This window comes from Symphalangus syndactylus, chromosome 12 (genome assembly GCF_028878055.3).
Source record: "Symphalangus syndactylus isolate Jambi chromosome 12, NHGRI_mSymSyn1-v2.1_pri, whole genome shotgun sequence".
Taxonomy (NCBI): Eukaryota; Metazoa; Chordata; class Mammalia; order Primates; family Hylobatidae; genus Symphalangus; species Symphalangus syndactylus.
This window is the reverse complement of record NC_072441.2, coordinates 45,158,788-45,175,668: the sequence shown is the minus strand read 5'-3', so window position 1 is coordinate 45,175,668 and position 16,881 is coordinate 45,158,788. Positions and strand designations below refer to the sequence as shown.

General features: G+C 36.5%; 1 protein-coding gene and 1 long non-coding RNA gene across 9 annotated transcripts in view; one reads left to right on the top strand and one right to left on the bottom strand.

Moving 5' to 3' along the window:
- Window positions 1-417, top strand: part of LOC134734108 (uncharacterized) — a 26,636-nt gene extending 26,219 nt beyond the window's left edge. Inside the window, exons 3-4 of the long non-coding RNA XR_010117481.1 lie at window positions 136-247; window positions 365-417. This is a non-coding gene — a long non-coding RNA (uncharacterized lncRNA). The remainder of the gene's footprint in view (window positions 1-135; window positions 248-364) is intronic.
- The window catches only part of CDC7 (cell division cycle 7), a 26,615-nt gene extending 9,734 nt beyond the window's left edge, over window positions 1-16,881 (bottom strand). For 2 of the 8 annotated variants that reach the window (XM_063625505.1, XM_063625510.1), the window contains exons 1-9: window positions 16,740-16,861; window positions 15,858-16,035; window positions 8,754-8,837; window positions 8,294-8,429; window positions 4,986-5,079; window positions 4,753-4,895; window positions 3,352-3,601; window positions 1,657-1,835; window positions 777-859 (exon numbers count right to left, since the gene is read on the bottom strand). In XM_063625505.1, coding sequence (XP_063481575.1) covers window positions 777-859; window positions 1,657-1,835; window positions 3,352-3,601; window positions 4,753-4,895; window positions 4,986-5,079; window positions 8,294-8,429; window positions 8,754-8,837; window positions 15,858-15,972 — 1,084 coding nt within the window. In that variant the 5' untranslated portion in view covers window positions 15,973-16,035; window positions 16,740-16,861. Of the gene's footprint in view, window positions 1-776; window positions 860-1,656; window positions 1,836-2,617; window positions 2,714-3,351; window positions 3,602-4,752; window positions 4,896-4,985; window positions 5,080-8,293; window positions 8,430-8,753; window positions 8,838-15,857; window positions 16,036-16,147 lie in introns of all 8 variants that reach the window. The other 6 variants (XM_063625503.1, XM_063625511.1, XM_063625509.1 and 3 more) reach the window with 6 other exon arrangements.

The window sequence follows — 16,881 nt, the reverse complement described above, 5'->3', positions numbered from 1 at the left end:
ATAGTTAGATACTCCATAAATACCTTGAATAAGTTTTATTACCATACTCAACAGGTTATTTTATAATTATTTGATGGTGTGTCCTGACCAGAGTGTGAACAGATGGTCTCATTTATTTATTTATTTTATCATTAGCAAGCAAGAACAGACATTCAATGAATGAATGCATTTCTTCAAAGCCCACAATCCAAGTGAATAGCAGGATTCATCTATTCATTCAAGATGTTTCCTGGATTCCAGCTCCATGGTAACTTTTTAGATTACGGAAGACATTTTTCTTTTTCAAAACCTTCTAACTGCTATTATATTGTTTATATAATAACAAAAATAATTTTAATCAAACACAATTATATCTACACCACAGGAAACTTTTGAGGTATTAAGCAAGCAAATAAAATGCTTTAAGTCTTTGGCTGGCAAAAACTATTAAACATAATTTATTCCCCCACAAAGGTGATGTCAACAAAATTCCACAGATTACATTTTGCGTATTTATTTACAAGATGATCTTACCATCTTGTAAATAAATACGCAAAATGTAATCTATGGAATAAACTGTTTAAACAAAAAAAGAGAGGCAACATTAGGATTGAAAACTTTCATAAAGAATAGCATTAGCTCAAAAATAGGAATGCCACACTGCCAAGAACTGCTTACATAACTTAATTAAAAGCAGAAGAGCTCATATATTAGTTATAAATAGACAAAGATCATAAAATAAAATACGTCTGGGACAATCCATTTTAACTGGGTTCTGTATTTCCAGTACAACATACCTGTAGTTTGATTGGGGCACTTTGTCAAGACCTCTGGTGCTCTGAATCCTGGTGTACCTGCCCTAGGGGCAACCTGCTGACGCCTTATGATGAAATAAGATTTCTCTAGTTATGTTAAAGTTGAACTATGTAAGTCTAAAAACATTCATCAATTTAGTTCACAGTAAATTTTGCCTTGATACCTATATAATAAGTGTTACTATAAAGTAAATGACAATCTGGTGTGATAAAAATCCTAGATTTTTCTTTTACTGTTTTTTTTTTTACCCCTTCTACTAGTTCCCCGGACTTACTCCAGAAAGGTTTTAAAATAACCTCCAAGAATAAAAAGCAGTAGTGGATAATAAGAGCCATAATAGAAAAATAGAACCCAATAGCAATTCACAGGTATAAAAATTCATTTGTTTGGAGTAATTGATCACAGATACACTTATATATTTGAGTTAATCAAGAAAGGCTTTATGAAAGCCAAGTCTTGAAGGAAAGGAAGAAATTTATGAGTCAAAGAGTTGGAGGTGGGAGTAAGAGAGGAGCTCTACTATTTGGTTCTGGTTACTCCACATAAGCGGGAATAAAAAGAGAAAACAGAAAAGATTACATCAGCAATCAAAATGTGTGATTCTAAGCTTCTAAAAGCCACCCCGTCCCACTTATTTGCATATAAGAGCAAATGTGTTTTCCAGAGTATATCCATATTAAATAAGCAATATATGAAAACTGTTATCATTTGCTCTTCAACATACTACTGCTCTGCATCAAGGCCCATTGTAGTTCACTGATCTGAATTGATCCCTTGCACTCACAAAATTATCCACCCAAATCAATGCAATTTCTAATGGCAGCATGCTGGTGATTTTATAACACTATCAAAACACATTACCTTGAAAGGCAAATACTACAAACTTTATCTGTTGCATAGCAGTCACAGGTCAGGCTAGCTGGGCAAGAACTGGCAGTTTTCCTCATCACACCACTATTCATAACTTTTGTAGAAATAGCCTTCTTTTTTGTTGCTAACTTTCTAGACAGTACATCCACAGTCTTTGACTGCTTCATGAGCTGTAAAAGAAAAGTCTTATTTTTCTATTTTCATGACATTTAACATGATGTCCTAAAATGCTAGTATGGCAAAAAGCAATAGCGGAAGCATAACTTTAAAAACTGCTGAATGGCTACTGGACTGTAAATAAACAGTTGTCTATTAAAATGTTTAAGGTCTTCTTGGGTTTTTCTGTAAAGTCACCTTATATTAAAATTTACTAATTAGTCCTAGCTTGGCCAATATTTGAGTTATACTTTATTAGAACTTTTCCTGATATATTACAAAAGTATAAAACAGTTACGTTCTAGTGTCTAACTCCATTTCAGAACTGTAAACTGCACAAGTACATTGGCTAAAATCACAGTTTTAATTTGTTGTTCATGCTGTCTAGCTGTCACAAGATATCGTAAGTCAATCTGAAATCATCTACGTTGATGATGATTTTGTTAACTTTACAAACATCTTTACACTATCAACTATGTGTCAGAATAGTTAGCTAACTGTATGGAGCTCACACTCTAGCAATGACAGAAAAGCCCTTAATGTTCTAAATGTTCCTCTAGAGAAAGAGCAGTAATAGTCAGCTAACCAAAAATGAGAAAAAAATTCCACCAGAAAAGTTCAGAAAAAAACTGGAGAAAACAAGTTTTGACTAAATGCTTAAAGCAGTAATACCTTCTGCCAAAGCCAAACTCTAGTTTAAAAAAATTTCTGATAATAAATGTTAATCTAGTTATTACCTAAATTCTCTTCAGTGTATGACTGACTGACCATTACGCTATTAAGCTACATTACTTACTTTCACTGCAGGGCTCTCATGTGAAATGGAGCTGTGTATATTGAAATTTCTTTCTCCAAAAACAGAGCGCTGGACAGAAAGGCCTACAGATCCCTCCTACAATACCAACAAAAACAAGGAAAATAAGGATTATATCTGTAACACTTTCTGCCAGCTGTACTCTGCCACAGTTTTGAAAGAGTTAAGTGAGATGAAACAAAAACAGCTGCATCCAAGTCATTCTCAGGCACCAAACCACTTCTGTGAAAGGAGAAAATAGTCTAGACAGAACTCAACACCCATACAATGTTATCATATAGTCCACAAATATATATAACTAAAAAAAATTCAAAAACCACCTGCATGGATGTTACATTTTGCTGTGCAGCTAAAATGGAGATAGACACTTCAGAATTCCTCCCCTATAACTAATGCTTTCTTTTAAAAAGGATAATTAATCTGAACTTTTTAACATGCAGGGAAAATTTAATATTTTCCATTTTTGTCATAAAATATGATTTCATAATAGTTAATGACAGATGTTATAAACTGACAAAGTAAATTTTAGTTTTAAAATAGTAACCAAAATGATTCAGTACAAATCTAAGTGAAAATTTAATCAACTGAATACATATAACAGATGTAAAAAAAAAGTTTTTTAAATTACAAGTACTATCCTAGTATTCTATCTCCCTCTGTTGGTTGAAGGAGTACATTTCTAAAACAGTGTCAGTACTTAAGAAATAAAAGAGAACCTTTCCGTCTTTTCCTTGTTTAATCTGAATTTGTGCATTTGTGTAGGGTCTTTTAACAGAAGCTTTTGTGGTGGACTGCTGATCCAGCTCCTTAGGTACTGGGCCACTCAATGGAATCTTGTTTCCTGTGATTATGTGGGATTTGTTTTGTGAACACCTTTCCTGCTGAGCTTCAGACTGGACAAATTTAAGAAGCTCTATTTTCGTATCATGGGTTCCTTGGGCCAAACCAAAGTCTACCAAGGCATACCTAAGAGAAAAAATTAAGGATTTTTACTTATCTGTAGCAATTAAAGCTTAGTAACATTGTAATACTCTCAAACCATCCTCATAAAAACTGTAATTCTTTTGGGGATTAATTAGGAATTTATAACATTCTGGAAAAAAGAAAAAAAAGTAAGTTTTCCAGACAAAGTAAGAATTTAACAGCTAACTAGGATTGAAAATTAAGAGGTGTCCCACAATCAATCAAATTTTCTTTTTCCAGTGGTCTGTGTTAATAAGGCAGAAGAGGAATACATAACATAAACACAGTCCGTTGTTCTCTGATGGTGGCAGAGATGGCATCATAGCAGATAATTTCTAGTTAAGCAAGTTTAAGAAAATTAAAATCATAGTTTTAACATCTGATCCAATTAAAGAAAATCAAAAAGTCAGGCATATAAAAGCTCAAAAAAGAAGTTATAATATTACTATGTTTACTATGTTTAATATGATCCATTATATAGAGGTATTTATGTTATTTTCAGCTTATAATTTCTCTATAATTATAATCAGCATTAAAAAGTACACATAAAAATAAAACTTTTGTGTTAAAACAGGAAATTGGCTATCATGTGGTCCAATCCCCTCACTTACTAGAAAAGAAAAATGAAGTCCAGAGATAGGAGACATGTCTAAGGTCAAAAATTATTAGACTCTAAGTCTGTTAGTTATGCTATTTCCACTGAACCATGGTACATCTAATAATGTACATTATTCCACTAATACAATTTTATCTTCTTCGTCACCAAATTTCTCTTTCCAATCACAAAGAAACTGAAACAGAAATAATCTGTGCATGGCTGTTGCAGTATGTTATACTATATCTAAGAGATATAGGTCACAGGATACAAAGTAGCAGATATGTAGGATAAATAAATCTAGACCTAATGCATACTCTGAAGATTACAGGTAATAAAACTGTACTGTATATGAGATTCATACTAAATGAGTAAATTTTAGCTGCTCTTGCCATAAAAACAAAAATAAAATGGGTAACTGAGATAAATATTTGCTTCACAATAGTAACTTTTGTACTATCTATATATAACATCATGTTCAATACCTTAATATAGACAATAAAATTGTTTTTTAAAAGAGAAATAGGGTAAATATTTTCTAGTGACTCTTCATACTTACTTTTTCAAGCGCCTATTATATAAAAAATTGCTGGGCTTAACATCACGGTGAACAATACCAAACTGATGAATGCGTTTCAAAGCTTTGAACAGATTAAACATATATTCCCGTACTTCTTGAAAGGAAAGAGAATTCAAAATGTCCTAAAATAAAGTTACAAATGAAATGAGTTACAAATATTGTTTGCAATTAAATATTTAGCTAATAAAAATTCAAGAAATGTTAAAACCTACCAAAAACGACTCATGCTCCAGATATGGCATGGCAATAACTACATGATCATTCTTCCTAAAGCAGTATTTAACTCCCATGACGTTATCTTGCCCCCTAGTGGAAAAATGCACAACGAACTTTTAGAAGAAAGGTCAGAGGGACTGAAACTTTATGCCTAATTTTAAAAACCGCAATTTTAGCAATGCATACATATTGCTAGAGAACCGACTTAAAATCATCATTACATAATATAAACACAAGTGACTTGTGTTCTTGTGTGAAAGTTTTCTTTTAAAACAAAAATGGCACCAGTTTTGAGGTTACTATAATAATTCAAACGAGGTAATTATAGTTGTAATTGGGGAAGTAGCAGAATGAGAAAAGAGGGAAAAGATGAATAAGACTTAGCAGGTAAGATGGTAACAGTAATAAATAAATTAAGGTCACTAAACTAATAGATCAATGAGCCAGGATTTGAACCCAGGCATTTTGCTCCAGATATATGCTCTTAATCACTATGCTACACTGCTTCATAAAAGAGGAAAACAGGACAAAGGTGAATTCTGTGATTTTGAGCCTGAGTAAGAAAACAATAGAGATACCAAAAAATAAGTAGAGAAGCCAGTAAAAGCAGCATCTAAAACCAGACCTCATCATTTTGATAGAGGTATCTAGATAAGGGACTAAGTCTTAAGTGAGAAGACAAGTGAGAAGTCAGTGAGAGTACTTGCAGAGAAGTGATACCTACAGACATGAAAATTAATAGCAAGAAAAGAAAACTGAGCTTGGAAGAAGTCAATTTAGAGAGCCAAATAAGAAAGGAATTTTGAAGGAAGAGTTATTAGCATGGAAGTCAAAGAGAATAACAACTGAGGGAAGGCTTTTAGTTTGGCAAAGAATAATTAACTGGTAATTTTTAAGACAGCAATTTAAGTGGAAAGGAAGAAACAAAACAGAAGGAAGGAAAATATAACACAATGGAAGCTGAGCCTAAAGACAATTTGCCTGACTGCATTGTAAGATCAGATGAAGGCATTTTTAGCATGTACTTTTTTAAGCACAGAAAAAGAAAAAGTGGTAGAGGGAGACAGTTAAAAGTATAGATAAAGGAATGATCACATTTAGGGTACAAGAATGTATGCAAGCATTCTTTATAGAGGTCATCTCATTTTCTCGTCTTCTATAATACACAGAGGGCTGAAACAAACAGGCTTACTTATTCATTCATTCATTCATTCATTCAGTATTTAGTGGGCACTGTTATTTGCTGTTAGGGATTACAGACATTAGTGATGCAATAGTGAATAAAATTTACAGAATTTCTGTCCTCATGGAGTTTACTATCTATAGTGGACAATACAGATAACAACAAGGTAACTTATAGTGACAGATTACGATAAGGGCTTTGAAAGAAATCTAAAGATGCTATGACAATAAAAAAAAATAGGAGAATCTAATTTAATTCAGAGAAGACATCTTTCAAGCAGTGTCACTCTTTTTTTTTTTTCTTAGAGGCAGGGTCTTGTTTTGTTGACCAGGCTGGATGGAGTGCAATGGAGTGATCACAGGTCATTACAGCCTCAAACTCCTGGGCTCAAGTGATCCTCCTACCTCAGCCTCCCAAGTAGCTGGGACTACAGATGTATGCCACCCTGCCTGGCTAATTTTTAAGTTTTTTGTAAAGATGGGTTCTTGCTAGGTTGCCCAGGCAGGTCTCAAACTCCTGGCCTCAAACCATCCTCCCAAAGTGCTGGGATTATAAGCATGAACTACTGCGTCCAGTTTCACTCTTGCTCAGATCAGATGAAGGGTCAGCAAGCAATGACTGGGAGAGGTCTTCCTGAATGGGGAAACAGTCTGGGCAGTGGCCCTGAGGTAAGAAAGCTCGAGACAAATTTGATAAACTAAAGAAATGGAGCACAGTGAGGGAGGTGGGACGATAGGCACAAGAAGGTTGATTTTTTTTTTCAAAGTACACAAGGAAACCATTGAAAGATTTTAAGTAGTGGAACTAATGACCCAATTTAAGTTATATACATATATATTTTATAAAGATCATTCTAGCTGCTGTGTAAAGACAGAATTAAGGGGAGAAGGAAGAAGCAGGCTACAGTCATAGTCTAGGCTTCATCTGAGGTAGCAGCAGAGAAGATAGAAAGACATGGATGAACTTCTAGATATATTTTAGAGCCAAAATGGCTAGGACTTAGTGATTAATGTGGTTTAGGAGAGAAATAGAGAAAATGAGGATGAGTTCTAGGTTTCTGGCCCAAACGAGTGTGTAGATGGGCCGTTTGCAGAGATGGGTAGATAAGAATATTTGTTGTGGTGTTTTTTTGTTTTTGTTTTTGTTTTTTGGCATGTTAAGGTTTAGTTTTGTCATATTAGGTTTGAGATATTTATCAGGCACCAAGTGGAAATGTTAAATAGGCAGGTGGATATATACAAACCCTGTAGTTAAGATAAAAGGTCGGAGATTAACTATATACTTTTGGGAATCATTACTTTAGATCATGTGGAAATGGAGGACACTAAGGAGAATACAGAGAAACCCAAGAGGAAGCACGAGGAACTCCAACATTTAGGGGTCAGATAGAAGTGGAAGAGCTAGCAAAGACGCTGAAAATGAAAGGCCAAATGAGGGAAGAAGAAAACAAGGAGGGTGTGGCAGGACAGAAGTCAAGACAAGGGTTCAAGTCAATTGTGTTAAATGATGTCTAGAGTAATGGTTGACTCTATAGTTTCCAGTTTAGCATAGAGAACAGCCGCAATAGGTATTTAGTGAAAGAGAGGTGTGGAATGAAAACAATGTATGCAGATAATTTTTGAGAAGTCTGGCTGTAAGGGGGAACAAAGAAATGATGGAGCAGGTGGAAGAAGGAGGGCAGTTTAGGAGAATAAGATTCTAAATCATGTCCATATGTTGACAGAAATGACCTAGCAGAGAGAAACCATACCAGATGATTCTGTTATTCTAAATAAAATATTAGATGAGGTCGTCAATAGCTGGGGAAATGTGAAATGTGAGTTCCCTACATTTACAAAATAATGTAAACCATGAAAGCCAAGGTTTATGATTTGGCAGGAAGGTTACAAAAAACAGTGATAAAAGACAGGAAGTCAAGCCGAGCCTCAAGGGAAATCCAATCTAAAAGAATTACTATAAATTTAACTAACTATTGCAAGGTTAGAAGTGCTAGCAAATTGCAAACACTTGACTGAAAAATGTATTTAATTCACATATAATCTCCTCATCCCTGCTAAATATCTACTTTAAAATCTTACAAATTATATACAAGTTCAATTAAAATATGTTTAAATTGCCTACCCAGCCACTGTTAGGCACTGAAGTTCAGCTGCAATTCTTATAGGATGACTTGTTGGAATCAAGTGTTTTAGGGCAATTTTCTCCTCAGGTCCTACTTGTAACTGTGCTGTGGCCAAATAAACAGAGCTGAAAGTGCCTGTAAAACAATTTATTAAATTTTTCAATATCTGGTTTTTAAAAATGTTAATGAAACAATTCTAAGATAGATTGTAAAAACTGTTTCAATGGCATAATAGATTAAAACAGGACTTCATTTTACTGTAAATATTTATTATTTATTCTTTCTTTTGAGGTTGAAAAAGAAAAGCTGTTACCATAATTAGTAATAAAACTATGGTCTTAATAGTCTAAAAAGTGGTATATTTTTCAATAAGAAATAGTAATGAAAACCAAGGCTACAAAAGGAAAATAGAAGGGAAAAAAGAACTTGTAAAAATAGTAAAGCATATCCCCAGATTACCTTCTCCAATTTTGTCTTTAATCTTAAACACATTACTAAGCTGTGGTACTGCTTCATAAAGCTTCTCAATATCTCTTTTAACACCTTTCAAGGAAACAAAAATTTAGAGTTTTAATCAATGATAGTATATTTTATAGTTTCTTAAAATTTAAAAAGCTCAATGAAATAAATTATAAAATATGTGTAATTAATTATACATAAAGTTTTAATAAAATTGTGATAAGATTAAAACCCTATCAAGTTGCCATAACTCACACACACCTCTTGAACAGACAAAAATGACAGTCCCAGAATTAAATACACCAAATTTCTACTATACTGGAATTATATACTAATAGATACATTGTTACTATAGAGATTACAACATGAAAAAGCACCAAATTTTTTTTTATTTTTATTTTTTAAATTTTATTATTATACTTTAAGTTTTAGGGTACATGTGCACAACGTGCAGGTTTGTTCCATATGTGTACATGTGCCATGTTGGTGTGCTGCACCCATTAACTCGTCATTTAGCATTAGGTATATTTCCTAATGCTATCCCTCCCACCTCCTCCCACCCCACAACAGTCCCCGGTGTGTGATGTTCCCCTTCCTGTGTCCATGTGTTCTCATTGTTCAATTCCCACCTATGAGTGAGAACATGCAGTGTTTGGTTTTTTGTCCTTGTGATAGTTTGCTGAGAATGATGGTTTCCAGTTTCATCCATGTCCCTACAAAGGACATGAACTCATCATTTTTTATGGCTGCATAGTATTCCATGGTGTATATGTGCCACATTGTCTTAATCCAGTCTATCATTGTTGGACATTTAGGTTGGTTCCAAGTCTTTGCTATTGTGAAGTGCCGCTATAAACATACGTGTGCATGTGTCTTTATAGCAACATGATTTATAATCCTTTGGGTATATACCCAGTAATAGGATGGCTGGGTCAAATGGTATTTCTAGTTCTAGATCCCTGAGGAATCCCACACTGACTTCGACAATGGTTGAACTAGTTTACAGTCCCACCAACAGTGTAAAAGTGTTTCTATTTCTCCACATCCTCTCCAGCACCTGTTGTTTCCTGACTTTTTAATGATCGCCATTCTAACTGGTGTGAGATGGTATCTCATTGTGGTTTTGATTTGCATTTCTCTGATGGCTAGTGATGATGAGCATTTTTTCATGTGTTTTTTGGCTGCATAAATGTCTTCTTTTGAGAAGTGTCTGTTCATATCCTTTGCCCACTTTTTGATGGGGTTGTTTTTTTCTTGTAAATTTGAGTTCACTGTAGATTCTGGATATTAGCCCTTTGTCAGATGAGTAGGTTGCAAAAATTTTCTCCCATTCTGTAGGTTGCCTGTTCACTCTGATGGTAGTTTCTTTTGCTGAAAGCACCAAATTCTTAAAATAACTAAACAATTTGTGCTGTGATCACTAGATGGCATGACAAGGACACATTGCGATGTTCTTGAAAACTATTTCCCGTAAAGATACAAAATCTTAAAGGCTTGGTAAAATTTTATGTATTAAATATTCACACTATATTTTCAGAGAGAAGGCCTACTAAAGCTCTAAAGCATGTAAAAAATTATTTTTAAAAATTTGTCCCAATTGCCAGTAGTATCCTCTATCCTTGACTGCAGATAAATTGCTACTTTTAAATATCACTTCTTTATAAAAATGTACATAGTTAAAACAAGGGGAGGCAATAATATAAAACCCAGTAAACTACTGGATACAGAAGAGAACTAGATAAGTCTTCAGATTTTATTACAGTATCTAGGCTCTACTAGCCCTACATAGCCTAAGTCTAAGACATTTTCAAAGCACCTGCACATGCATTATCTTCTGAGATCTTCCTAACAGTACTGTGAACTTGGCAGAGCAGGAATGATCATCCTGATTTTTCAGATAAGGAAACAGTTCAGGGAGGTTAAATCATTTGCCCAATTCAAAGAGGTGTTGCTGATGTCTACAGAACTTATTCCTTTATTTTTGTTATATATATTTTCTAATTTTCTTTCTTTTTTGAGATGGAGTCTCACTCTGTTGCCCAGGTTGGAGTGCAGTGATGTAATCTCCACTCACTGCAACCTTTGCCTCCTGGGTTCAAGAGATTCTCATGCCTCAGCCTCGTGGGCAGCTGGAATTACAGGCACGCACCACCACGCCCAGCTAATTTTTGTATTTTTAGCAGAGACGGGGTTTCACCACATTGGCCAGGCTGGTCTCGAACTCCTGACCTCAAGTGATCCACCCACCTTGGCCTCCCAGACTGCTGGGATTACAGGCGTGAGCCGCCGCACCTGGCTACAACTAATTCATTTAAATAAACACTGTCTTAAAAAATGCTCAGCAATGGGCATGTAAAAAAAAAAACAATAAATTTGGTGCAGCCACTAGGAGCTTGGTCTAGTAGAGGAAACATGTTATCATTCTTAATACAAGGTGACACCTGTAATAAAAGAATGCATATACTACTAGGTTGGGGAGGATTTCTGAAGGTGATAGGAAACCTTCAGTTGACAGCTAAGTTTTTGTTCTGAAGCATTCACCGAGTAGTGAAAGTGGAAGAAAACATTTTAGGAAAAATTAACTATGTCTGTAAAGACAGGAACAAGAAAAAAAAAAGGCTTGGATGATTAGGGTAGGGGGAGGGCTGAGAGACAATGAAATACAATGTGGCTTGGGGTGGTGGCTCAGGCCTGTAATCCCAGCACTTTAGAGACCAAGGCAAGAAGACTGCTTGAGGCCAGGTGTTTGAGACCCCATCTCTTAAAGTTAAAAAACAAACAAACAAACAAACAAAAATTAGCTGGGCTTGCAACACAGGCCTGTAGTCTCAGCTACAGAGACTGAGGCAGAAGGATACCTTGAGCCCAGGAGTTTGAGGTTACTAAACTATGATCGTGCCACTGTACTCCAGCCTGGGTGATGGAAGAGGGAGACCCTGTCTCAATAATAATAATACAAATAGAATGTGGCTGAGGAAGACAAGAGAGAATGCACATGAAAGCTGTAGAAAGTTTTTAAGCAGAAAAATGACAAGTGGAGAACAGATGTGAAAGGGAGGAGAAACATTAAGGGTACTTCCACACCACTACTCACTTATTATGCACCTATTCCACTTTACAAAAATCAAAATATTTATTAAGGTTTCCTGTCACTTCAGAACAACTTCAACAATTTTAAACAACAGTAAAACTTCCTGGCAACGAAAGTGAATGCAATATCCTCAAATTCTGAAGTGGGAAATGAGAGCAGAAAGCAGAAAAGTGCACTCATGTCAAAAGCTGGAAAACAGTACTAAAGACAGACAAATGAAATAGACTTTGAGGACTGGAGGAGGATCCTGAAAAGTCTATAATATGCTAAAAATTATCTACATGCCTCTATTTTATACATGAAGGTCTAGGCTTCTATTTTGACATTTTAAGTAACTTTTGTTTGCTGCTGCATAATATATCCAAGTTGGTTTTAATATACCAATAGTCTCCTTAACTACACTCCTTGCCAGCCTGTAGTCTATCTGTAACATAGTAGTCAGTCGGCTTGCAACATAGCAAACAGAGTTTAAACAGAGTATTCTGATAGAGCTAAGTCACCTTGTCACTATCTTGCTCAAAACCTCTAGTGGTTTCACATCTCACTCCATTAGAAAGCCTCTTTACATCTCTCTTTGACTTCACTCCAATTACCTTTCCCATTCTAGCCACAATGACCTCCTTGCTATTCTTGAATGCTAGGCACACTCCCATCTCAGGGTCTTTGTACTTGCTGTTTCCTCTGTTTGGAATGCTCTTCCCCAAGTATCTGCACAGCTCACTCCTTCACCACCTTGACGTCTTAGCTCAAATGTTACAGAAGGCTATGACCGACTATACTTACTAAAATTACAATCTCCTTCCCCAACACTTCCTATCTCCCCTTTCCTTTTACATTTTCTTTGTAACATTAATCACTTTTGAACATAGTATTTCTTTTGTTTACTGTCTGTCTACTGTCTAACTACCAGGGTGTTTATTTCTGTTTTATGCTTTGATTTATCCCTAGCACCTAAAAAAATGTCTGTGTATAATAGACAATAAATATTCATCACATAAATGAAACGTTTTCAATATCTTGTCATGGAGTAAAACTGACACTCTAGGAATATAGTCATGGTTATTCTGGGGCTTCATGTACTCTCTGGTTTATACCTCCTGTAACTAGGGGATAATACATAATGTAAGCCCAAACTGGGACACTGTTGAGTGAAAAGGCAGCAGGAATAATAATTACATCGTGACAATAGCCATAAGCTAGATCTGTTCCAGGCAAACAAAGACGGTACCCATAGCCCACTTTAGAAGCATGGGCTAAGGGTGTCATTGTAGCAAACAGAATGAAGCAAGCCTTCCTTCCAGTAGAGTTCACCAGTATGGAGGAGACTTTCAATATAGAGTTTATACATCATTCTTTCACTGAACAGATCTTTCTCACTTATTAAAACTTGGCATATAATAGATACTTAAAAAAAAAATAAAAGCTTACTGGCCAGGCATGGTGGCTCACACCTGTAATCCCAGTGCTTTGGAAGGCCAAGATGGGAGGATTGCTTGAGGCCAGGAGTTTGAGACCAGCCTGGGCAACATAGCAAGATCCTGTCTCTAAAAAAAATATTTAAAATTAGCTGGGTATAGCGGCACACGCCTGTAATCCAAGCCACTCAGGAGGCTGAGGGGGTAGGATTGCTTGAGTGCAGGAGTTAAGGCCGCAGTGAGCTGTAATTGTGCCACTGTACTCCAGCCTGGGTGACAGACAGACCATGTCTCAAAAAAAAAAAAAAAAAAAAAGCTTGCCAAAACAGTGAAAGAATAAACATTTGACCAATATTATGCCGGATAGTTTGTGCATTACAGCATTTTTCTTAATAGGAAAAAATAGAAACAATCTATAGGGTCAACAGTAAAAGGTGATTAAATATATTATAATATAATATGCAATGGACCTTAAATCCAGTTGTAGAATATTTACTACATGAGCAATATTCAAGATATATATTAAAAAAAAATGGAGATCAGAAATAAGATCCCATACTCCGGTTCTCTTTTGAAAAACAAAAACAAAAACAAACAAAAAAAATCCCAATTTAATTTCTAAAAAATATACCTATGTATGCCTAGGAAGGCTAAAGGAATATAACAAAATGTCAACAGTGGCAATATTTCAATAATGGGAAAAGACTTTATTTTGGCTTTCTTTACTTCAAAAATTTCAATAATCATGTTTATCAGAAAAATATTATAAAAATCTGACGAATATCTCAAAATAAAAAGACATGCTATTCATCCATTACACTAAGTATTTTACTTTATATCCTTACATTAAATCATTCATTCAAATATTTTCAAGCACCTACTATGTGCTGGACATTGTTAAGCTCTGGGAATGCAAAGATATATAAAACATCCAATCAAAAATATAACTTCAATAAGGAGTAAAGCTGATGAGGTGCAGGCATATACCTGTCTCATGATCTAATTTGATTTACTTTCCCAATTAGCTTACGAGACTGTTCTGTGCCTGGACCTCATCAGCTTTACTCCCTATTGAAGTTATGTTTATATAACTTTAGCTGTTATTAAGGATCATATTTAAAAAAGAACCATAAAAGTAAAGTTTTAGCATGTTTTATAATTTATCGTATTATTTATAATGTCCAATGTTCTGTTACATAAACGCTATGAAACTTTTGAAATCTGGAATAAAATTCACCCCATTCATTACTTCCCAGCAGATTTTCAGAATATTAGAATAGTGGCATTCTCCTAAACATGATGCTAGAACCAAGTCAGAGTCATCCATTTAGATACTCTGCTGAAGTCAAAACATAGTTCAGAAACCAGAGGAGATACTGCCGCCAAGGGGCTTACAGTGGAGACAAAGTGCAGAGTCCTAAGCAACAGAAAAAGAATACTACAATGACTGTGTTACTGTGTTATGTGTCCAGTGACTAGTAAGGGAAAGATGAACTAAAAAACCAGCTAACTGCTGGAAAAATGGAAAGGAAGAGGAACAGTATCCATGAAACTGGATGAAAGTGGCATTTTAAGATTCTAGCACCAACGTACAAGATGAACTGAAGGATGGAGAAGTGCACGCAGGCAGCACAGGTGAGAAACTGTTGTAAATCAGGAACAAAGTATAAGGAAATGAATTAATGTGGTGGAAATGGGAATGGAAAGAAGACACAATGCCATACTTATTAAAAAGAAATAAAGCTAGGTGACGACACGGGGAACAAATAAAAAGCATCAGCTGAAGATTAAAGTTTCAAGTTTAGTTAAGTGGGATAACTGACTTCCATCAAAGCAGAAAGTATGTGATGTCATATTTTTCTAGGGTGGGGTTATAAAGAATATATGGACAAAAGGTCAAAATAAGTATCTTTTGGACAAGCACAGAATTCACTTAAGACAAAGATGGGAAAGAGGATCTGGCTACCCTTTCAGAAAAAAAAAATACAGTCAACTAGAATTCCTCTATTTAACAAATATTTATTATTAACAAATACCTACTATGTCCCAGGTCCTGTGCCAGAGCAGAAATAAAGGTACACATGCGAGTGTACAAGAGCAGGCACTGCTTGACCCTGTCTTCTTCACCCCAAGGTCTGGTTTACGGTCAAAGAACATTTCATGCTGTACACTGAGATATGGTGCTTTATTACTGCTACAAACATTTCATATTTTTTTGTCTGTGAGTTCTGCTTTTGAATACTTAAGTGATGAGCTCCAGTGTCAATTTCTAAATTTAAGCTTAAGGCAATGTGGTGAGTAGAGATAAGAACACAGGTACAAAACAGAAATTTAATTTGGGCATCATCAAATTTCTGCATTCTTAATTACCAATACTGAGACCATAGCAACTTCAACCGTAAAACAGGTTGTATTACAGTCTTCCAAATCGCAATTCGGTCCTACAATTAGATCATACGAAGCTCTGTTTTAACACTGTCCTATAGAAACATACAACTCACTTTAAGATTCAATCTTATTTTTTGAGAGCAATTGAAAACACAGAATTGTTGCCTGAAAAATCTTTATAACTGCACATCTTTGGATTTAAACACATACCTGCAAGTTTAAAATTCTGCTCGTTTTTTTTTAAAGAGCCTTCAGCCTGAAACCGGTCATGCTGGGGACAAAAAGCCATTGGCTCATCCATCTGAATCCCCAAAGACGCCTCCATCACAAGCCAATTGGGATGCAAAATGCCAGCTAAGGGGTTACATCCGCAGGGGGAGCAAAGCAGCTGTGAAAATTAGAACACTGGAGAAGTTTAGATCACTCGCTAAACCACGCACTAAAAACATGCTACTGCCCCCAAAGGGGCAAACATTTTCAAACGCACGATGTGTCCATACCTCCACAGTAGGGCATACTGTGGCCTTGTCTAAGGAATTCCATGTGCTTTATTTTCACCTATCAGAAACACCGGCAGGGGGCTGCAGGGTGAATTTCCCGGCTTGGGCACCCGCGCAGCAACAGGCGCAGTGGGAAACGGCGAGGCTGCGAGTCCGGCGCAGCCAGCGGGACCGCGTGGGGGAGGGGCCGAACGCCGGGGGCGGTTTGAAGTCAGGAAAAGAACTGAGGGAGAAAACCGTTTCGCCACTGACAGGAAGCGCCAGGAGGCTCGTCCAAGGCCCCAAGCAAGTTGACGGGGAACTGATACGACCCTGGCCACGAGTACTGGGCGGAGGAGCAGAAGGGTGAATGAATGGGAATCCTCCGGCCAGCGCTGGCCGCGAGCTCAGCGGGGAAGGACCGGCTTCCCTCGGGCCAGAGACCGAACCAGATGCTTAGCGCGCAGGCGCGCGACTTTCCCGCCGCAGCTCGGAGGGATCCGAAGGGGGGCGGGGAAAGGAACTGCACGGCGAGAAAACCGAAGTCACGATCCAGAATTCGTTCCTAATCCCTCACAATCCCGCGCCATGGGACCAACCGTCGGAAACTCACGGTTTAAGGGAGTACGACTTCTGTGGCTCCCCAGATGCCTGGGTCGCCGTCTCCAAGAGCTCCCCACCTACCGAGTCGATCGGATGCGCCTGCGCAACACTTCCCGCCGCCGCTCTGGTTGCACATGCGCACACTAATGCCC